The following is a 23,339-nucleotide window of genomic DNA, read 5'->3' as shown; positions in this document are numbered from 1 at the left end:
CAAAAACCCAACAACTATTTTTTTAGCAACCCAGTTCTGAGCAAATGTTCTATTTATTCCCACGTATCAAAATCTAGAAAAGTTACACAAAAATAAATATTACTGTTATTGAAAATTATGGATTACCTTCAAGTATTATAAAGCAAATTAAATATTTTATAAAATAATATTGATTGCGTACCTTTCCTTATTGTATGTATTTATTTTTGTATAATGATGCCAGAGCATGTTGCTGAACATCAATTTAGCAATTAAAGATGTAAAATGCAAAGTTAGCAAAAATCCTAATTTACAATAGGCTACATCTGCAATCTCTGGAAGGCGCAAAATCCAGAGGGGTGGGCCCTGAAAAGTAATTGGATAGTGCATACTAGACTGAATTAAATGGCGGACAACAACCCAATTTCATTGAAGTGAAGCAAAAAATGAATGCAGCTCCCCTGGGTGATTGGCTGCAGTATATATCATAGATGTATCCTCTATAATAACAGGTGGGACATGGGTCAAGCTAGAAAATTGAATTACACGCCAAAAAAAAAAATGTCTCAACCATGATTTCTGTCATGACAGTTTTTCTTGTTATGCTGTTTTATGTGCAAGTGTTACTTTTTCAGAAAAGCTTAGTTTCAATTAGTTAGATTTGTTTTAGCTTGTTGCTGAAAAGAGGGGATGTGATGTCATGATTGACAGCTCTGTTGACGAATGTGGCTCCTCTTAGCAGGATCAGTAAAATGAAGGAGGAACAAAAGAATCTATTAACTGTCCATAACTTTGAGCATCCGCTTCAAACCGACACAAGCAGACCTGAGGGATCTTTGCTGTTTTATTGGTAAGTTTGGTTAGGTGGGATGTCAAATCTGCAGCACCACCGGCCAGATCTTTTCTGCACGTGCCTTGGCTCCAAAATATGTTACTATGATATGTCTGCACCTGTTGCAGCAGTAGCTTTGTCCATATTTACACACTGCCTATAGTGTGCATACACTCCATGCCACCGCTGCATAAATCAGTATCTGAGTTGGGCCACCCCAGTTGAAAAAAGTCTGGACACACCCCTGATCCATGGAGAGGTAATAACTAAAACATTCAAATGACAATATACAAAAATACAAATACACATTGTAAAACCTGCATGTTGCTGCTCCTGCAGTGCTCTTAACTGGATCAGTAAAATGAAGGAGTAACATTTAGAAAATAACCGAACAAACAAGTACACACAAGTCAATTAACTTTCCATAACTAGGAGTATCTGCTTCTGCTGTTTTATTGGTAAGTTTGGTTAGTTGGGACGTCAAATCTGCAGCTCCACCACTCAGATAGCTTCTGCACACGCCTTGGCTCTAAAATACGTTACAAGCATGATATGTCTGCACCTGTTGCAGCAGTATTTTGGCTTTGTCCATATTTACACACTGCCTATAGTGTGCATACACTCCATGCCACCCCTGCATAAATCAGTATCTGAGTTGGGCCACCCCAGTTGAAAAAGTTTGGACACAACCCTGGTCCCTTGAGTGGGAATAAAGACTAAAACATTAAAAAGAAAATATACAAAAATACAAATACACTTTGTAAAACCTGCATGTTAGAGGGAAGGATTGCTAAGAGGATGATAGAGGAAGAAAGGGAAAAAGAAAAAAGCAGAGGAAACCTTTCACAATAAAGCTTTTTCCCATAATCCAAAAGGTAAACATGTGCCTCATGGGTGGAAACAAAATAAAAGGTCCTGCTAGTGCGTCATTCCATTGAGCGTAGCCCCCCTCTGCTCCCTTTAAAATAGTTTTATCAGCCACGCCTTCCTCATAATTCCCACTCAGCTGTTACTGTACACGCTTTCAGTTTACACATGCGTTTGTCCACAGATCTGAGGGCTTGAGTCTGATCGGCAGATTCAGCATGCCTCGGATTGAACCACCTCGTGTGTCAGTTTTGGGCAACTTGTTGCGCAGCTGCTATTTCCAGCCTCCTCTGTGGTCCAGTTCCTCCATGAACAGGAGCGGGTTTGTGCTTCGTCGGGGATATTCTCTGTAAAACAAGACAGATGGATGAAGCAGTGTGACAGGAAGACAAGGCTTGAATCATTTGGGGGTGTTTTAACAAGTCCTACAGCCTGTGGTGAATTTTGGAGTGTCTTTAATATGATCTCAGAGACAGGGGATGCGAGTCATGAGCCGGACGCGTCCTTACCCCGGACTAGACTGGAGCCAGAGTCTCTTTTACCTCACTTTGCTCCTGTGGACCAGACGGATGAGTGGACTGGCTGACTTTTCAAGTAAGATGATGATGAAAGAGATGATGCAGTGGGAGAAGGAGGGGATGGATCAGGGGGTTGACCTCAGAGGCCCCCTAAATGAAATACTTATTGTTCTCTTATTATAGGTCCAGGGCTGCATTCTTTTAGATGGTGTATTAATAGCTACACTTAGGGGAGTGAAACACGTGTGTACATATGATGTGTGGTGTAATAGATAAGGTGGTTCTAGTCTCTAATGTAGTGCAACAGTGCTCTCAAAATACCAGCCATCTGTCCTAAAGTCTGGATGATGTGAGGGGTTATAGTGCACCAGGAGTTGTTTTGGTGCTCATACAGTATTCAGTATCACCCTCCAATACTACCCTAACTGCAGTAGTACCAGACCTGATACCATAATCAATTATTAGCCCCCTATAATTAACAGATCTCAGGTTAATTACAGTGTGCTAACAATAAAGAGCTATAGTGGTTTGTCAATTAGGGCTGCACACTGCAAAAACTCAAAATCTTACCAAGTGAAATTGTCTCATTTTTGGTCCAAATGTCTTCTCCCACTTGATTTAAGACAAATTTACTTAACAAGTAACATTTGAGCAAGATAGAGGGACTTTTTTAAGACAATGCATTTTAAGTCAAACAATCTTGAAATGATCTTGTTTTGTAATTTAGAAGAAACAAGGTTTATTTTACATTTCATACATTTTTCAAGCTGAGATCTTATTTGTAGAAGACGGATAATCTTCATTTAAGACAAACACTTTACTTGATTTAAGTAAATGCATTTTATTGGAGAATATTTCAGAAAACAGATCCTTTGATAAAAGAAAGATAGAAAGAAAGAAAAGTTGTTTTTAAAAGGTGGGTTGCAGTTTTTAGGCACTGTTTCTTCTAAATCAGATAAAAATATCCATCCTCAAACTACATGCACACAATGAAACACCTACTTTAGAGCATAGCTGGCTTATCCTAAAAAACAACATGACTGAATATTAGTATATCCAGCAAACTATGAGGAGACATTATATCTCAAAAGGCTCAAATTAAACTTTGTCATCTTATTTTAAGTACAAGATGGTCTTAAACCTAGAGAAGTGCTGCTATAATACAACTCAAATTAAGGTGAATATATCTCAAATGAAGAAGTTGACATGAAATGTATTAGTGCAGAAATCTTTTTTTGAGTGAAAAAATACAAATTGTTAGCATTCCTGGCTTATTCTGAGACACTTTAAAATACTGGTAAAATATTGCTTAAAATAAGTTTGTCCTGCTAATTTTAAGATCACAGTTTTCTAAATATTACGTCTTATTTTAAGAAATCTTACCAAGCAAATTTTCTTGAAATAAGTTTTTTTCCTCCTGTTTTTGGAGGGGCATTTTTTCCAGTGCATAATCAGTGTTTTTCAGTAATGCATGGCAAAGACAGCTACATGGTGTCAATTGAGGTATCAGAATCTATATAAGTAATTATAAAACATCTCTATTCTGAGCTTAAGGCTAGCAGTTCTCCAATGAAATGATGCAAACATCTCTCGGTAAAGAGCTTTGACTTAGATGTAACACAATAATCTTGACACTCCACGCAACAAAAAGTAGTCCTGATAAGGCCGATGCCAGTTGGCGGAGTTTGCCACCCAGGAAAGAGGTCTGGCAGGCAGCAGCACTTTGATGGGAAAGTTTTCAAAGCAACATGAGACAAGAGCTCCAAAGAGGCCAAACAAACTTAATCTGAAACCACAGAAACAAAGAGTGAAGAAAAAAAAACTACAAAACATGTGTGGTACTTTGCTGCTTTGAAATCAACTTCACTTGTCATGAAGTTTTCATTGCTGCTGCGTCTTTTTGTAATCCTGTGAGTAATAATGTGCTTAGAGGCCTCCCTGGAAGCACAGCCTCGCTTGTGCTGTGGTTGAATGTGTTCAAGTGGATTTAAAGGGGAACTCCAGCAATTTTGCCTTTCAATATATATAAGGCCAACTTCAAAATCACTGGAGCCTGCATTTCTTATAAAGCAACTTAAAGGCATCTTCAGTCAGATCAACACTGTTTTAAGTCATTAAGCAGGAAACACACAAACTGAACCCCACACATTGGTGGAATGCCCCTTTAAAGCCCCTGTTTGTTTCCATGTGCATCTAACCAGTGCCTTTTGGTGTGACAGACTACCTGTCCAGGATCATCACCAGCCACTCTGCCCAGGCTTGTGACGGGCAGCCTCTGCGACTCCACTGTCCACGCCACTCCACCATCTCCATCCAGACGGCGTTTTACGGGAGCGGCGGGGCGCGGCCGTGCAGAGCAGACCCTCCGCACAGAGCCCACAACCACAGCTGCTCTGCTTTTACTGCTCTACAGGTGCATTTTACTGTGTGATATACAGCATGTTTCACTCTCTACAAGTCTTTCGGGTATAGCTGGGTGTTCACCAGGTTAAGTGGAGAAATATCCTCCCCACAAGTGTTTTAGTTATGAAGTCAACACAGCACCTTGTCTGTCCCTGATTCTTTTTGCATCTTATTTGGATGTCTTTGCCTATGCGATGGTCAGTTCTCACTTTCCCCAGTGTGTGTTGTGCAGAAGCTGCTGTCAGAGTGTCAAAGCCATAGAGACTGTCAGCTGCCTGTCAACCACCTGCTGTTCGGGAAGGACCCCTGCCCTGGCACAACCAAATACCTCCATGTGGACTACAAGTGTAAACCGAGTGAGTTTACCTGAAAGATCACATTCCTTTTACCTGTTTGCGGCCTTATTTATTCCCACATCGCCTCTAACCTACCTGCTGCTACAGCTTCATAAATCTTTAACCTGGTGGTTTCCCCCCCTCGCTCAGCTGAACACAAAAGACATGTGGTGTGTGAGGGAGAGACCATGGTCCTGCGCTGTAAGACCCCCAAGGTTCTGATCATCTATGCAGCTGTCTATGGGAGAAGTCTGGGTCAGACCGACACCTGCCCCTCACACCGGACAAGACCACCCCCATTTGGTGAGTCAAGGGAATAATCTGTAATCTCACAGGGTGGTAGCTAACAGATGTTTTCTTTTATGGTATATTGTCTGAGAAAGTAATTTACATAGTTGTAACACAAGACAACATAATGACCACACAGCTTCCTCACTGACCTTTTCTTTATTCGTTTAAACATTAATTTGAACACAAATATACTTCTATGGTTTCAGAAGCTCCAATTTAAATCTTATCGGCAGGGGCGCGGTCTTTGTCCTCCGGCTGTCTCCGTCTCTTTGCCGGGTCCAGCATGCTACTGCAGAATAGAGGAGAGCAATCAGTAAACAGTTTTCACCTGTGTTAATTAAATCCAGCACTGCTCCCACAAACCCCTCCCACACATCTCTCCCCTGCAGCTGAGCTTACCTACCATGCCCTTCCACCACAATAGTGAAAAGGAAAGTTGTTGGAAAAGTGCTTTTAGCTTGTCCAACACAGGTTTCACTTTTGTGACACGTTGAAAATAAACATTTTATAATTTAAAAATTCATTTTGAAACCTTAGTGTATTGACTGTTAGTCAATGTGACAATCTTTTAGCACAGCATTTTAGAGCTCCTGCAAGGAACTTTCAGTTTGTGTTGAAGAAAAGTTGTTTCTGCAGCATGCTGTCAATCACATCCCCTGATACCTTCCTGGTGGCAGCAATATCATGCATTCAGAATCACTACAAAGACATTGCTTTTTAAGCGTATAAAGAAGCTTCTGTATTAAATCTAGTCTATTTCATAACCAGCTCAAAATCTGTCACTAGAGCTTTAACTTGGCGAATGAAGGGAATTCTGATTTCTTTGTGGAACAAAACAGGAAGTGAACCCTATTTGGAGTAATAAAGATCAATCCCTATTTTCGTCAAATAAACCATATGAACCATGTAACAGTAAAGAAGGCTGTTCTATTTAGGGCTCCCAAGCCATGACAATAAAACCAGCATGCACAAAAACAGAGGACCCTAAAACTTTAGCAGCTTCTGGCAGATGATGTCATAATTAAAACCCAAATTGAAATATCTATTTATTTATTTAAAGGGACAGTTCATATTAATGAACATCTCAGCGTTGCATCCATGTAAATATGCCAGAGTTATCCATAAGGCAAATTTTCATCCGTAGTCCCCGGCAGGTCAAAACATAGTTCATAACAAACGATCAAGATAAATAACAGATGGAAACAATACATCGTGATAGCATGACAATGAAAACAACAATAGAGCATATATAAGTTATACAAAGTGCAAATAAGCGCATTAAAGTACCGTTCAGCTCATGACGGAGTAATGTGTCCATTAAAATTAGCTGTTTACTTCACAACACACAGGAATGTGTACTCATCAGTAAATATACCTGAATAAAAAGGAAAAGCACACAAAGGTGTACAGTAGTATATTATTACAGAATGTATTTTGACGTCTCCAAAGCAGCAAAGCAAAGCTGTAGCTAATGACATTATTAAAGGCTTGCATTCTGCTTGGGTCTGGCCCAGCCATTGTCAGTGTTACTGAATACACCTGTTATTTCTCTGGTATGAAAGCTATGTCTGCTGTTAAAAAGGCCTATACGAACAGCCTGGTACAGAGGCAAGAATCCACTGTAATTCGACATTTGTCAGTAATTATCCCCAATTATACTTATTTTAAAGTCATAAAGACTCAGTGTTTTCAAACAAGCATTAATCTACTTCCGTGTATGGAGATAATTATTAATTTGATGGTAGAATGTGGCTGCCAGAAAGGTGTTTTCTTTGTAGTTAAACTACAACCAAACTCATGCAAAACACTGCGGCTGTTCAGTGAGCTTAGTCCCAAAGTTGAGTATCACACACACGCACACTCACTGACTGACTCTTTGCTTATCCCCACAGAGTGCCTGAACCACGAGGCTGTACACTTGGTGTCCAAGTCCTGCTACAGCAAACAGAAGTGTACTGTTGCTGTCAGCAACCAGACCTTTAGGGACCCCTGCTTTCCAGGAACCAGGAAGTATCTCAGCGTGGTCTATTCTTGCGGTACGATTCTTCCTGCTTCCTTATTCACAAGATTAATCAGTAAGAGGTTCCAAAATAGGAACAGGCTCACGTGACATTATGGGTAACTCACGTCATGTCTGGTTTTTGTGTTTTTCTTCATTAATTATGTGACAGCTCCTTCAGTGAATGTTTGTTTTCCCACTGTGTGTCTTTATCTGTTAATCTCAGCCATCAGCTGTTCTTATCAAATCACACCCAACAACACAGTGACAGGGGAACAACAGACCGTGAGCCCAGATTTGTGGGTAGAGGTTCACATCCTGGTCAGCTTCCTATGATTGGCACCAATGCCAGTGAGGTCACGCAGCAACATTGTTCATGAATCAAAGTTTGGAGATCTGACTTCAGGCTGGTGTTGATAGAATTCTTCTGAATGGATCTGTTGGCTCTGTTCAGCACAAAACATTCTGTGTTAGCCTTGTATACCGGTCATCAACACAATTGGGTAGAGAGTATTCATACTTTGAGAATGTCATCCATTGTGGACTCAGTTTTGGCAGAAGTTTGGATATGGGAAGTGGCATGCTGAAGATTGATCTCCTGTAGACTCAGTTATACATAGACTGACTCTCCAAGACTCCTGGGATGCCCCCCTCATTGTCCTGTCTTTGGCTTTAAAGGGAAAATATAACAAGCACTTTTAGTGGTCTTTAATTGCTTGCCTGTGATTGCACAAAGGATTACATTGCAGCCATTTGACAGAAGCAATCAACTGGAGCTATTTGAAGCTTGACCTTACTAGTTATTTACATACCTTGACATATAAAAATAGAGCCCAGGTTGAGAATGTCAGTTATTTATCTACATGCCATGATTTGGAAACAACGGGCATGCTACATTAACATAAAGATGTGTTAGGGCCTGTGTCCACTCACAGCGTTTTTGTGTTGGGATCCTATAACTTAATTTCAAAGCCCTTTTCACACGTGCTCATTGTTATTAGGTTGCAAAAGTTGTACAGTGGCACTTCCCTTGGTCACAGCTGTTAACTCTGTTTTAAATTACTCAGTACACTTAATGCTAGCTTTTGCTAAAGAACATTTTTCACAGAAAACATAAAAAAATGGAAAGTAACGATGACCTGACATAAGAAGCAACCTTACAGATGTAAATTGGAGCCTCAGAAAAATGCCAGGATTAGTTCACTTTAGCTGTTGTTGTCAAAGAAGTTGATCTTGGAGGTTCTGCATCTTCTTGGTTTTGATTGGTCGGTAAGGCAGAAGTGACATTGATTAATGCAGTAGTGTTCCAAAAGTTTAACTGTTTTCAACTGAGAGTGCTCTGAGCACAGAGAGTAAATAGCAGCTGACCACAGAGCATTTTGCACTGAAATGATATGTTGAACTTCATTAATTTTGTGTATGAAATAAAGACTGCACATAATATTAGTAATAATAATAATAATATTAATGCCATTAGTGGACACAGGCCCTTATATGTTGTGCCTTAAATCGTCCAGCTTGCTCTACAAATATAGCAACTCATTGTTAAAACCTTATACCATATAATAGAAACATTTATGTGCAATATGTGTACTAATAACAAGTCATTGATCATCAAGCTGTTTCTCTTAGTCTGCCGTTGTTACGGGTAATATGATGCTAAGTGACATAAGGTAGGCTGGAGGACCCAGAAGCTGACTCGCACATAAGAGCAGGTAGGGTTGCAAAGAGTTTACAACAAAAATCACTCTTGAAGTGAACTATGCTCTCAAAACTGAGAGGCTAAAACCTAAGCTACAATAATTGCAGGCAAAGACAGTAACTTACAGTTTACAAGTTGCAAAGAAAAAAGCTGTGACGGTCTATGAGCAGCACCCAACCTATATAACTTCCCGATTACTGATCAGGCTCAGCTGTGACTCAGCAGGAGCCTGATGGCAACAGAGCACACAGGTGTGATGCTCCTTTGGCCACTGAGAAGGGGGAGAAGAAAAAAACAAAACACAGCACTTATCAAATACTCAAAAGATATAAAAACATTCACAGAGGAGGAATCTGCAAGTCTGATTCACTCATGCAGCCTAACCGGATAAATTCTGCAAATTATCAGAAATATTGTGCATGAGTGAAATGGGTTTTACCTTCTTGTGATTTTTCCCTGTCCAGGCTATTGTTGCATTAATCTGAGACCATGTGAATGCAGGGTTAATTTTGTCCACAGCAACATAATGACCATCAACTCTATCTTTGTTCTTTTAGTGCCACAGACTTTACTGAGGGAGGCAGACCCCCACATATTCACCTCCACCACATCACCTGCTGCAGACACAGAAAAAGGTAACACCAACATTACATCTCAAGCCACTCTACATTTATTTAGCTTTTTATTTATAAAAATTATAAAAACCTAATTTTCTTTCACCTAAAGCTCCTCCAGCAGATCTGGAAGAGCCTCTCTTAAAAGGGTCAAGGAAGCCAGAAAATTCAGGAGCTATGATGAGCAACTCTCTCCTGACATACGCCTACATCAAAGGTAAACATTGTTCACATGCATGCGCTCAGGAATGCACACCTAATCCACGTTTCATACATCTCCTCCCTTCATTTCCTTCACAGAGCATCCAGAAATGGCCGCGCTGCTCTTTACCTCCAGCGTGTGTATCGGTCTCCTGCTCACGCTGCTGGCTGTGTCTGTCCGTGTGACCTGCAGAAGGAGCAGGCTCACAGATTACAGACTCACAGCCAAGTCTAGTAACAAGACTGCAAACTGTCAGAAGGAGGATGATGAGGATGATGATGAGGACATAGATGATGATGATGATGATGATGATGATGATGATGATGATGATGATGATGATGTTGAAGAGGGGACAGAAAGCTCTTTGATCTCAGTGGCAGAGAGGAAGGCGATAGAAGACTGGGAGGAAGTGACATATGTGAGCGAGGCAGCTGATCGTGCAGAGAGGATTGAGCGCAGAGAGATGATCATACAGGAGATATGGATGAATTCATATCTGAACGACAGCTCCTGTTAACCATCTGTGACCCATGGACGCTTTTCAGCACCTTCAGGATTTATTCAGGATTTTGCAGCAGCAACAAAACCTCGGACTAAAAACTTTTTGATACTGTAAAGCAGTTTGTTATGTGTTTTTGCCATGTCTACAGGGGCGTGCAGTTATTATGTAATGTTTGGGTAAAACTGAAATGCCAGCCATTATTTAGGGTCAACAGGGTTTACAGCTATAAAATGGGTTTCCATATAAATTGTGTAATTGTTTAAGAGATATATGTATTTGCATTGACCAACAAATAAGCTCAGATTTTAAGTTGAAAAAGCATTAAATTAATGGTTTCAAATGAACTCACTCTGTTGCAGTATTCATAAAATTTGATTGACTTTATTTAAAATGATTTAAATCACAAATTTAAGTCAATGGCTTTGCATTCTGTAAAGTATACCCCAAAAGGTCCTCTGGCATGAAAAAGGGGAAGAACTGTCAGAAAGAGCACCAGGGGAGAGATTCCTTAACCAGGCTGGATGGACATGCAATAAATGTTCAGTTCAAGGAAGTCCAACTAAGTACAAAAACAGTAGAGATATGCAGGATGACACTATTATTAATGTGACGTGCATTTATGAATAAAACAGATCTGTAAGGACAAGGAGGAGGTCAAGTATCAATAGAATCTGAATTGAGATCTTAGGACAGACCAGTGTCCATTCCAGTGAAACCACAATGAAATGAGGGATACCGGGCCTGTAGTGATCAATGAATAAGTTACTGATTGGAAGTTAAGAAGTTTGGAGTTAAAGGCCTCAACAGAGTTTGGCTGTTTGACATCAATGGGAGATCATTCAAGAGGAATGGAAAAAGGTCTGGCAGCTGCTTGAGGAAGACAGGAAATAACACAAAAGTAAATTGGCTTAAGTGTCAAAAAAAACTAGGATGGGTCTTTCATTCAAAGGATCCGCTTAACCAGAGTTAGTTAAAGTTTATATACCAATGTCAAAGAGCAAATTCATCAGGACCGACATCATGAGGACAGATCAGAGCAGAACAATCAAACTTTATCAGTAAGTGTTTTAAAAGCAGTAATATATCTATGAATATAAATGTACAGGTCTTGTTGCTGTCACTTTAAGAAATAAGTTAATCTATGGAGCTACCAGTAGATGATATACTATCACAGTTTAAGAGAATTAACCTTCTGATTCATAACCAATAGGCCTCAAATCAGCTCTATCAGTAAAACTGTTGATTCACAATTAACTATTGACTGAACATAAAGATGGACAACACGTCTCTACCTCCTCCAGGTGTACAAAAGTGAAGCCAAGGTACCTCTGCAACAGGCGCTGACAAATCACGTCAAGTCTACACAGTAAAACTTTTTAACACTAGAGCAAAGATACCTCTGATGGGCACAGCTAACAGCAGGAGAGCTTCTTTTATTGGTCTTAAGTAGCATCTTGATGAATGAATGAAGTCAATAATCCCCTTTGTAAAGCATCAAATAACTAATTAAACTTAGCTTCCATGGAAAATTAATTCTAATATAAATTAGGATATGAGGAACTAATTGTAAAGATAGAAACTGGGAGAAAAATGTGACGTGTATTTTAATTTTTAGGGTCAAACCTACTGTATGTCATCTGTTAATATGGGGGAGGCAGGCTTTATGACTTACACTGCATCGTTACCAGGTGGAGCTTCTAATCTTTTGGCTTCACTTTTGGAGAGCTTTAATGTCATCCATATTTCTGAAAAAGTAAAAACCTAAGAACATAACATTAGATCATTATCCGTCCGTGTGGTTCTTATCTCTAGATAGATGTTGTGATTATGACTGACAAAGCACACATTGCAGCAGTCTCTGTACACGATCATTACTTTACTGGTTATGGAAATCGGTGAATTCAACATACTAAATGTGCCATCCTTATTTGAATGAACATGTCCTTGCGTACAGGATGTTTTTGGCATCAAGTGTTCCTTGAACTCTACTGCACCTCTCTGAATCACTGAATTGGCTCCGTCAATGTGCTCGCATTTCCAGCTTCCAGTAACTGTAACACTCTCACTCTGAACTTTACTGCTTCCTCATCCCATGCTGGGACGAGAGCTGGAACGACCATCAACTACTTTGTGGCAGCTTCCTGCTGCTTTTGGAGGTGTGCATGTGCGTGTCACTGATTACAGACAAAGAGAGGAAAGGTGTAGCATCCTTGTCCTTGTACTCTGATGGGTATAACACTGTGTTCCAGCTGAATCACTACCTCTAAGACCCGGAAGAATGTTAACACATCATTCAAATGAAATGTACAAACATGGAATGAACACAAGCTACATCAGATTTGTTTTATACTTTTATATTTGACACAATAAAAACAGAACAGTAGAATAAGATCAAACTTAAATGTCATTTTGTTCGCACAGCTTCAACTAAAATGTAGATTTGTAAAAACAGATTAAAAACAGTCACAGAAAGAATACAGTAGTTCGATTTAAGCTGAAATAAATCAGTAAAACTTGCCGTTGTATAATCTGTCCAGATGTTTTCTTCACATTTCAGTTCAGAAATAAATTAGGCATGTTTATCTGGAAACAAGGCATATGAATACATCAGCGTATTCTGTTGTCACAATTCTGAAAAGGCCCCTTGTGTAAGTTCTCATTGACGGTGGTGTTCTTATCTTGGCCCCCATTTGATGTTTGTGAGGCCTTGAAACTGTTTTTTCAGGGCCTGTCTGTCTGACCACTTTGAATCCAGGTGGCTATCATCATCTGCCTCCTCCAGTTTCTAAAAGAAATAATCATTAAGACAAGGTGAGAAAGACACATCGAACACAAATAGGAGCATTATTTAAAATCTTCATAGTTAGAGTCACCTTGAGCTCCTCCTGCCTCCTGTAGTGATGCATCATCATCTGTTTCTGCTGCTCATCAGTGATCAAAGGCTCCCTCGCTGGTGCCCCATGTCCTTTCTGAAGGAAACAAGTTGATTACAGTTATACTCATATATATAGAACAAAAATGTTCACTGCTTTCAAATACATAGTTTGGCTTATACGGCTCCTACCCTTTGGATTTTCACCACAAGCTTAGTCTTTTCATTTTTGCCGATATAGTCCTGCAGTTTTTTCCCCCTCTGCATCTCCTTGGCAGCCCACCAGAGCTGGCACTCGTCCTCTGTGATCACCTGCAGAGAAGCCTGAGGTATGGAGACAGATGGAGAGGGCAGATACACATGAAGAGAGAGGGAAAGAGAAAAAGTGAAGAGACTATTAAGAAGAAAGAGAAGACAGTTTCACCTCCAAATGTTCCAAAAACATAACTAACTAATTTCAAACACCCCTTAGGAAACTAATCATGGTTTAGTTGTGTACCTGTGTTCCTGTAAGGTCTTCCCGCTCCTCAAACTCCATCTTTATAGGGTCATGAGGAGGCAAACCCATGGGGTACACAATCATAACTGCACCTCTTAGCTGATCCAGAGCTTCTTTAATCATCTCCAGAGTGACACAAACGTTGGCTTGGACTTGTTTCTGAAGAATAAAAAGAAAGACAGATTTAATCAAACGTATGGAAGCTTGGGAAACAATGAGCTATAAGTGTTTAATGTAAAAACTGTTACTCACTTTGGAGACTAGAGCCTTTGCCTCTTCTACTGTTCTCATCAAAACCTCTTTCATTTTATCATTTGGAGCTGGTAAAAGAGAACAGATAGATGTAATTAGCTGTAAGGATGGAGAATCAGATGTTTTAAGTTTTTATGTAAGAACAGAATTTCTGAGCAACCTGCAGGACAGTTACAGATTGAGATTCAAGGCTACAGAACATTCCCCTCAAAAAGAACAGTGGAAACTTAGACAGACTTGGATTACAGATGGTGATGATGCTAAGAAATGTCTTGTGTAAAGGCCTTTCCAGCATTGTGTCCTGTGTGGTGTTGCAATCTCACCATGTCCATTCCTCCTCCCGACCTCATCCTCCTTAAATACTGGCCCTCCACTGGGCACGCACTTGTCTTCCCATTCATCCTTCAGCTTCAGGTCCACAATCTGATCGTCTGTTAGCCCCTGCATGTTGGGTGGCAGAGTGATGCCGTGGTCTGCAAGCTCTGGGATCTCTAAAGGGCATATAAATGTTTAGACAGGCATGTGTCAGTGTGTCAACAAAGTAGATTTCACAAAACATGAAGATAAGCACAACAGTGAAATTCAAAAAAGGAGCCATCAAAGACTGTCAGGCCTCCGTAAACTGAAAGGACTCTATGTCGCCCCCCCGTCTCCTCCTGCTGCTGTATCAAAGCATGATCCAATCCATCCTCCTGTACTGTTCCACCTGCTTCTACAACATGTTACCTGTTGAAACCAAGGCCAAACTGACATGCATAAGCACCACAGCCTCTAAAATAATCGTTCTCCCCACACCAAACCTCACAGATTTAAACAACAGGGCCATCAGACGTCCACTAAACACCCACCTCATCCCACTCCCCTCAGGGCGGAGGTACAGGGTACTGAGGTGTAGAAGGGCTCGCCTTGGCAAGAGCCTGATCCCTGCTGTTATGGAGACCCTGAACAACAGGGATCTAAACCAAAAGCTGCATCTTAAAAAAACCTTCTAGTTTCACTTCATAAAGGAATGAAAAGTTAGATACCAGTGTTTCTGTTTCACATGAGCTTCACCAGGCTCTAAGCAAACAGCAGCTGTTGTAATACATATATAAACAAGTGTGAGTGCAGCATAATAAAACTCCATAAACCACCTCTGATAGTAAAAACAAAGTGTCTGTCTTTCTCACCTGAACATATCCTTTCCACTTTGAGTCTCCCGTTGTAAATGTCTGTAATCTGCTGGATCACAGTCTCCAGTGGAGAGTCCACAGTGGTGTGGAAAAGAAATTGGCTTTCATCCCCACGCTTCACGTGCAGCTGAACCATCTTCACAGCACTTCACAGTTTGTTTACCCCCTAAAGAAGAGAGGACAGGGTCACAGTTAGAAGATGAATGAACCCACAACAGAAACTAAGGTCGAGGGCATAGACTGTGGTCGAGGGTCTTCAGAGTAACACTGTCACCATAGCAACAGTGGTGTTTGGTAGCTAGCTCTTGCTGTTAACATGCTAGTTTAACGAGAATAAATACTCATATTCTCAGATTTAAAGTGTAAATGGTTATTTTATCTAAAGGAAATTGAATTGGTGACACTTACCTGTACAGTGACAAACACAAACCAGTTAAAACACGGTTCAGACTGGGCTCATGCTCTGTTTAGAGTGCTAGCTAAACCTTCCAGACTCTTCTTCTTGTCAGCATTACCTGAGGTTACAGTGACACGTTACTGCCATCTAGTGGTGAGTAATGGTATCATTGTTTTAAAGGAAGGGGGTTTAGTCATCTTTGAGTTATTATTTATTCTTTAACTTCACTGATAATGTCCATGGAGTTGGTGTTCTTTGCTAAAAGACATCATGATGTTTTTAAAGAATATTATACTTTTTTTATTTTGCAAATTACTAAACACAAAAATATAAATAAACAAAGAAAAAGTGAGAAATATTTCTCAGTTTGTTAGTTTTTTTTTTACTTTTTGCCCTTCAATATTAACCTATTCATTTTATTGTATTTTCACTATCATTTATTTTCTTCATTATTTATCTATTTATTATTTTGAATGATCAATTATTATTATTGTTTTTTACCTTTGCCCTTTTTAATTTTTTAAATATTAACCTATTTATTATATTGTATTTTCACTATTATTTATTTTCTTCATTATTTATTATTTATAACGATCATTTATTATTATTGTTTTTTACCTTTTGTACTTGTTTATTTATTGAATATTAGCCTACTTATTATATTGTATTTTCACTATTATTTATTTATTCATTTTTGTTTTAAATTATTATCATTTATTATAACAGTTTTTTTTTCATTCATTCACTTGTTTTGTTTTCTTATACAAGAAAAACATCACTTACTTTTGATCTTGTGTATATGTTTTGTCAGAATTCAAATAAACAGAAAGAAAATATAAATGCAAGAAAAAAATACCAAGAAATTAAGTTGAAGGTTTAAGCCTGCAGTCAAATCTTAGTACAATGCAATGACAATAAATGTGAGCATTGAATTTAAGGGTACTAGGATACCAAATCCCTCCCATGTATATGTTTGACGGATGTATTTACTTTATGACTATATATAATATATATATGACGAGTACTGATTGAATGTTAAGTAAAAGAAGAAAAACATGGATGCCGCAATCTAAGTTAACCACTGATACAGTTTACTTCAGTGGTTAAGATGTAGTACAAACTCTCATGACTTCATGTGTTTAAGTACATGAATACTTTCTCAGGTTATTTATTATTGGAAGCTCTATAAAGTCCACATTAACAATCAGGTGTAAAAAAAATTGATATTAAATAGAAGTATATGAATGAGAACTCTTGTGTATGATGTGCATTTAATAAAAAAGAAGACAACCGTCAACACTGAGGTAAAGGTACATTTATTTTTGCATACATACAACATAAACTGCTTCATACATAAATGTGCAATCTGCTGTGCACTAAAATATGGAACGTTGGATATTAACATGAATCGCAGCTTCATGTTTTCTTTTTAATACATATGATATGTTCAACAACACAGACTCTTACTTACTATGGATTATAGCCATAAAAAGGGACACTGACCTCACAAAAGGAGCAATTTGTTTTCCTATAAAACCTCAATTTGAACATGACACGAAGCGCTGGCTAGTCAACTACTGTTAATGCAGAACCAGAATCTACTGCACACGTTTGGATAACACGATAAATGCATTTAACAGATGACACCGACATGTAAGCAGAGGCAACCTGATACACTTGCTTACATAGATAGCGACTGCTTTTTCAGTGCAGTGAATGAAGATTACTGTTGTATTTTACATTGTGTTTAAAAAAAAAAGCGCAAAAGCATAACTTGGTTATTTCCTTGGGTGAGATATCCTTCATCCAAATCGTGATCAGACATTTCAGCCTGTTTGTTGCGACATTTCTGAAGCTTTGGGAGAAACGATGTCTGATTGGACGATATCAGAGTGCATTTGTAATGTTAAGGGAGGATTTTACTCTTAATGAACCTTTTTCAAAACGATTGCATGACAACTTTGCTCCGAACCAGCTACCAGCTAAACTGAACAGCAGTGTATAGTTGAAAGTGAAATACTGAAATCACCTCAGGCAACACCACACCACCTGAAATCAGCGAGGATCAGTCACTGTTCCTCTCAGCTGGAGAAAACAGATACAGGATAGATAAAACAAGACAGTCTGTAAAGACTGAGGAGAGTTTGACACCCAACACTCAAAATCACACTGCTGTCTGGAATGTGGGCTTGTAAGGAAACAACAAACACTCGACTGGAAATGTGTATCTGGTGATGAGTCTGTATATTCAGTCAAAGTGGTGAACAACTGTACTGGTGCTGCTACAGAGGAGAACCTCACTCAGGTGTTAGGTGCTTAGAGGGGAAAAGAGTCCTTTGTCTTGGGTTATTTTTTTACATACAGTGCTGCCTGTGACAGGCTGCAGAGTGGAAATACACACTTACAGTCATGAGTGAGTGAATGTAAAGTTTGGGGCCTGTTTGCAAAAACATGTCCTGGTAGGGGAAAACAAAACTCCGGTATTTCACTCTTAACTCTGTACACACACTCACATCCAAACACAAACACCACAACAGACGATATGCACCTCAAACACAACACATTACTTCTCACCATAGTATTCACAGGAGATTATTTTGAGTGTTTCTGGAATTTAAAAGCATGAACAAACATTTCAGTAAAAAAAAAAATGCCCTTTCATTTTTACGATCCATGTCTTACTGACCCTATCGTACGTATATGTAAGAGAAGTATACACACACCCACCCACACACATGAGCCACATTCTCTGGATTTACAACATCAGTATGGTAAATGCTTCGGATGAATCAAGGAGGGAGAAAACAGAGATGTGGAAAGTCACCGACAACGGATCCGTCATCAAGAACACAACCAAGAGAGCGCTTTCAGTGCTCGTCTGTTACACTGTGCAAACCACTGATATCTTCACAAACACACACACACACACACACGCCACATTAAGCGAGTAGTTTTCATTCTGAAAATCTACATTTATACATGATCACTATGTATAGGTTTGAATATAGAGCTACCACATTTATGCAGCAAAGCATAAACTCTCATGGATGACACGATGGCTGCGTAGAGAGAGAGAGAACGAAGGAGATGAGCTGATATTACAGAGCATCAGACCTGAAGCTGTGCGTGGCTGTGCAACACTGTCTGGCTGTCTTGTTCTGCGCTGTGGTGTCGGCAAGAAAGCGATGAAGAAGCCAGTGCAACGTAAAAGTACATTCATGATAAGAGGGAGAGCTGGATGTGACTTTTAAATCTGCAGCCCCTCAGACAGAAAATAACAGAGACGGAATATTTCCAAGTCAAAGCAAGAGATAAATGTAAAACCTGCAGAGCTTACACTGTAGAGAAAGTAGAGCGTTACCTCTGCTCTGACAATCCGGCTTTGATATAGATCAGTCAGATACGAATGGATCTGGATATGAAGCGCAGAGTGTCGCAGCGCATGTAACGGTGACACAGAAAGCTGCACGGCCACACAGACATGTCTTGATATTGCACAAGTGGTAGCACACATGATTTTGTGCATATGCGTGTGATTTATATAGAACTGTATATATACTGTGGACACATGGACACATGTTTGCTGCCATAAATACAAATAAAAATCAGATGGATTCATATTAAAAATAAATGTTAATATCAGGGCACAAAGCGAACATCTGTGTGGTAAAGTTTGAACGCACTTTAAGGATCGTACACGTCTCATATCTCCAACATAGAAATCCTCTGCTGTGTTTCAGGAGGGAATTGGTCTATACTTCTTAAATACTGTCTCTTTTGTACATACACACAAACATATACACATTTATCATAGATCTATACATATCTGGATATGCCCTTTAAGACTCTAAGAGTGATCCTATCTTTCTGTGGACTCCCTGGGGAAGAAGCAGTCATCACTGGGCCCCTCTGGGAGCTTGGGGTTTGTGGTTGCAGTTCTGGTTGGGATGGGAGGAGGGAGGGTTGGGAAAACCGAAGGGGTGGAGGTTAACCAGTCGGGCTCCCAGTTGGGGTCCGAGTCGAACACGGAGCGAGCAGGCTGCGGCAGAGTCTGAGACCTGGACGGGAAAATTGGGGCCTGTGGTGTTTTGGTTTTTGGTGTAAAGTCGAAGTCCTCATCGAAAGTGACCCACTGCTTGGTTGGTTTCCCTGCCGGGGGAGGCGCCTGGCGACGAGGAGCTAGGGCAGGAGGAAGGAAGGAAGGTGGTGCAAGAGGTAAGGACGGAGTGGGGGAGGGGTCAGGGGGGCAAGGAAGCAGCAGAGGAGCAGGTGAAGGTGCAAACAGGGATGCGGTCCTTTGGAGCTGGGAGGGGGGGGCTTGTGTTGGGATGAGTGGCTGTGTGAAAGCAGACATGGTCCTGTGAAGGTTCAGCATTGGTGCAGGGTGTTGTATGCTAAAATCTGGGGTCAGTGAACGCTGTTGTTGTTGTTGCTCCGCCAGAGGGCTCGTGAAGGGGTTGGTGCTGTTGGGTCTCGCAGGAAGCAGGTCGGTCGAGAAGGAGCAAGGGGAGGCACGTAGGGTCTCCTGCGAGCGGCTACGGGACGGGATTGGCGGGGGTGGGAGCAGAGAGGAGGCAAACGGTGACGGGGTGGAGACTAAGGAGGAGGAGGACGAATCGAGCGCCTGCAGGTCCGACAGAGCGGACGACTGGAGGGAGAAGGATAGAGGGAGAGTGTTGGAGGACAACTTAGATGGAGGAACAGAGGGGGGAGCACGCAGGGAGGAGCCTCTGTTCAAGGATTGAGTGTTGTGCCAGGAGGAGGATGAGGAGGATGAGGAGGAGGAGAGGAAGTCAGTTGAGAGTGAGTCAAAGGGGTCAGCCTTCCATTGTGCTTCACTTTGGATTCCATTCAGTCCGTTAGTCTGAAGAGGACAAAACAAAAACAAGATTTTTAGAAGTCTCAAAATGATGTGTCTACACAAACATGCACTAATATTTATGAGGTATTTACTGACTGATGATCCTTATTTATTTTATTATGAAGTTTCAGATACCCTTTGGAGCTTCCTTATAAACACACAATCTTATTAAGCACGTCCAGTGGGTCTAACCTGAACACTGTGAGTATTTGCAGATCAGATTTTGGAGCCTTCACTTGATCAAATGAGGTAATTTGGGGAATAAAAAAGGTTCACCTTCACTTCATAAATATGTTCAATATTTCACACAACTACTATTAAAATTAACAATAAAAATAGACTAAACAGCATGCACCTGATTACATATTATTCAGAGCTACTTTCCTTTCAATTTGAATACAAGATGCCCCCCCCCTCTTTTCAAGACTAATTTTTCTTAGAAAAAAAGACACTTTGAAGATCTTACCTTAATTTATGAAATAAGCAATTGTGAATGGAAAACAATGATAAAAACACACATTAAATAAAAAGAAGTATTTAGTTTTTCAACGCTTGAGTCTGTCATTTTCACACCGTGTTACCCTATCCTATGACTGTCACTTCTGCATCACATGTCCTAACTGTCCAGTATAATTATCACTATTTATCCCTTTGTGTAACATTTGTATATAACTCTTCTTATTTATTTATTTTTTCATTCATTTTATCTATTTTTTTATTTATAAGATTATTCCTCCTGTATTACTCCTACCATGCCTGTTGCAGCAACAACCAAATTTCCCTCCCTGGGATCAATTAAGTATTATTATCATATCCTATTTCATCATCATGTTTTCGGTGTCTTTTAAATTAAAGTAATGAACTAATTTAAATGGAATAAAATGAAGCACTTATGGTTTCTGTATTTAAATACCATAAATAATAAAAAAAAACAACCAGCAGTTGATTGGACGGATCAGATGATGGTTTTATCTTTGGTGTCTTTCGCAGTTCCATACACGAGCAATTTAAGACCATTTTTGGACATCACACTCTGTGACACCATATTTCTTGGCTGTTAGACAGTTGTTTCAGGACTCTGCTGCACTGATAACAATTCCTCAAAAATCAACACTGTAACTCAGCCTAAGTTGTTGGTTAACTTGTCCTGCTTATGTGCTGCTTTGCCCTGATCGTAGTGACCTGCATCTGTCAGTGAGAGAAGGCTGGCCTTAGTCAGGCAGGGTGCACTCCCTTTACAGATAAGGGACACCGTACTGTTGTGAAGGGATATTGACATTTAATTAAAAAACCTAGAATATAAGATGATTGTTCTTTTTTCAGATGTATTAGAAAATAAAAAATGGCTCTTAAATTTGGGTGAATAAGGTAATTTAATTTGCATGGCCCTCATCTCAAAAGGAGCCTCTTACTAACTTTAAGTCCATACTGATGCTCATCAGAAGCTCCACAGGGTACCTTTAATCCATCCAGATTCTAAACAACATTTAAAACATGTATTGTGCTTCATTAACTGCCATAGTTGTGTATGTACTTTACAATCACTGATGCTAATTACAATAAAGGAGATAATGCAAATCAAACAAAATGTCAACTCAAATAAATGATGTCATTGCATATGTGTTCACTCTCAGCGTCTGACTCACAGTGAGCAGATATGAAAGGACCAGTGAGAGGAAAATGGCCAACAAACATCACATTCACATGTTTTTATCGTCACGTCATTCATCGTTTGATATGTTGACCACAGAAAGAAAACAAACAATGCTCTATATCATGAGCCTAACACCAAACAATACATGGCCTCGTATAGAAGGAAAAGGCGGGAAAGGAAAATCAACTACAAAATGAAAGAGGAAGGTTACTGGGTGTGATGTGTGAGAGGTAATAACGATCAGAGCAGAGGACTGTTGGACTATGGAGGATGAGACAAAGAGGTGGTTTAATATAAAGTACCTTTCACCCTGAGGGCTTCTCCGGCTTGTGAGAGAAAGACAAATGTATCAGAGAGACAAAAAGCAGGAAGAATGACAAAGACAACTGAGCTCATCAGAAGAGAGACAAAGGAGCAGAAAGAGTCGCAGAGCTTGCTTCCTATGTTTGTCATATTTAAGCATTTCATCTGATAATCAGAGCAGGAGGAATAATCTGTAGCACAAGATTTGATTACATGCAGGCAGAAATATCTCAGTGTACTCAGCAGATGATTATGTTAGTGCTCTCTGTTCTGTTGTTGAAATTCCAAATATTTAATGAAAAAGAATTTGGCACCAACCTCTGCAGCTGGGGCCGTCTCAGACTTGGCAGCATCAGGCGGCAGGGCATGAGAGGAGCGGGAGCGTGGAGGGGGCTTAGGAGAGGAGAGACCCTGTGGAGGCCCGGCGGGTGCAGCGCTGGCGGAAGCAGCTGGCTGGAGTGGAGCTGGAAGCGAGGGCTGCATGGGCGCAGGAAGTTGGGCTGAAGGTGCGGCAACCTGGGGTCTCTCTGTGGGGGGTGGTCCTGAGGGGGGAGGACCTGAGTGAAGAAATAGTGCAGAGTTGAGCAGTAAATTCACACTGTATTACATCCTAGGGTCAATAATAATACAGTAGATGTTATTTCATTACCTAGAGGCAGGTCAGGTGGTTTGACCTGCCCGCTGGGCACAGGCCGCGGGGCTCCTGGATGGGTGTCTGGGATGGGCCGAGGGGCCCCGGGATGTACCTCTGGGATGGGTCTGGGTGCTCCAGGGTGAGAGGGAACTGGTGGGCGAGACTGAGGGGGCATACTGATTACCCCAGCTCGAGGAGGGATGTTCTAGAAAAAGTAGAACAGGTAGAAATTAATATACAGTCGAGACACTATCAATATGTATATGTATGTATGTATGCGTATGTGTGTATATGTATGTTTATATATCATTATTATATATTTTTTCTTCTTTTCCTTTCCTTTCCTTTGATTTGATAGATAGATAGATAGATAGATAGATAGATAGATAGATAGATAGATAGATAGATAGATAGATAGATAGATAGATAGATAGATAGATAGATAGATAGA

The 23,339-nt window shown here is 40.2% G+C and overlaps 3 protein-coding genes and 1 long non-coding RNA gene across 9 annotated transcripts in view; 1 reads left to right on the top strand and 3 right to left on the bottom strand.

Annotated features, from left to right (window-relative positions):
• Nucleotides 1–1,736: 1,736 nt before the first annotated feature.
• On the top strand, nucleotides 1,737–10,588 carry eva1c (eva-1 homolog C (C. elegans)). 2 transcript variants are annotated; one of them, XM_034684355.1, is made up of 8 exons: nucleotides 1,737–2,272; nucleotides 4,398–4,609; nucleotides 4,832–4,955; nucleotides 5,085–5,237; nucleotides 7,118–7,261; nucleotides 9,484–9,561; nucleotides 9,653–9,757; nucleotides 9,841–10,588. In XM_034684355.1, exons 1-8 carry the CDS (start codon nucleotides 2,158–2,160, stop codon nucleotides 10,257–10,259), a joined length of 1,350 nt encoding a protein of 449 aa, XP_034540246.1. In that variant the 5' UTR covers nucleotides 1,737–2,157; the 3' UTR covers nucleotides 10,260–10,588. The 2 variants fall into 2 exon arrangements, with proteins under 2 accessions (XP_034540246.1, XP_034540247.1); XM_034684356.1 differs by having other exon boundaries at nucleotides 1,740–2,272; nucleotides 4,416–4,609.
• On the bottom strand, nucleotides 5,377–9,106 carry LOC117813232. Its single transcript, XR_004631367.1, has 3 exons — nucleotides 9,052–9,106; nucleotides 7,509–7,894; nucleotides 5,377–5,514 (listed from the first exon to the last, which is right to left on the bottom strand). It is a non-coding gene; the product is annotated as an uncharacterized LOC117813232 (long non-coding RNA).
• A 1,988-nt stretch (nucleotides 10,589–12,576) lies between the features above and the next one.
• cfap298 (cilia and flagella associated protein 298) lies at nucleotides 12,577–15,552 on the bottom strand. The gene is made up of 8 exons (XM_034684357.1): nucleotides 15,448–15,552; nucleotides 15,037–15,205; nucleotides 14,191–14,358; nucleotides 13,868–13,935; nucleotides 13,616–13,774; nucleotides 13,309–13,440; nucleotides 13,118–13,213; nucleotides 12,577–13,029 (listed from the first exon to the last, which is right to left on the bottom strand). Exons 2-8 carry the CDS (start codon nucleotides 15,173–15,175, stop codon nucleotides 12,919–12,921), a joined length of 873 nt encoding a protein of 290 aa, XP_034540248.1. The 5' UTR covers nucleotides 15,176–15,205; nucleotides 15,448–15,552; the 3' UTR covers nucleotides 12,577–12,918.
• A 1,183-nt stretch (nucleotides 15,553–16,735) lies between these two features.
• The window catches only part of synj1 (synaptojanin 1), a 32,839-nt gene continuing 26,235 nt past the window's right edge, over nucleotides 16,736–23,339 (bottom strand). For all 5 annotated transcript variants that reach the window (XM_034683849.1, XM_034683853.1, XM_034683851.1 and 2 more), the window contains 3 exons: nucleotides 22,904–23,093; nucleotides 22,573–22,811; nucleotides 16,736–20,300 (listed from right to left, as the gene is read on the bottom strand). In XM_034683849.1, coding sequence (XP_034539740.1) covers nucleotides 19,296–20,300; nucleotides 22,573–22,811; nucleotides 22,904–23,093 — 1,434 coding nt within the window. In that variant the 3' untranslated portion in view covers nucleotides 16,736–19,295. The remainder of the gene's footprint in view (nucleotides 20,301–22,572; nucleotides 22,812–22,903; nucleotides 23,094–23,339) is intronic.

Source organism: Notolabrus celidotus, chromosome 5 (genome assembly GCF_009762535.1).
Source record: "Notolabrus celidotus isolate fNotCel1 chromosome 5, fNotCel1.pri, whole genome shotgun sequence".
Taxonomy (NCBI): Eukaryota; Metazoa; Chordata; class Actinopteri; order Labriformes; family Labridae; genus Notolabrus; species Notolabrus celidotus.
Note: the sequence above shows the minus strand (reverse complement) of the source record. Positions and strands in the feature narration are given on the sequence as shown.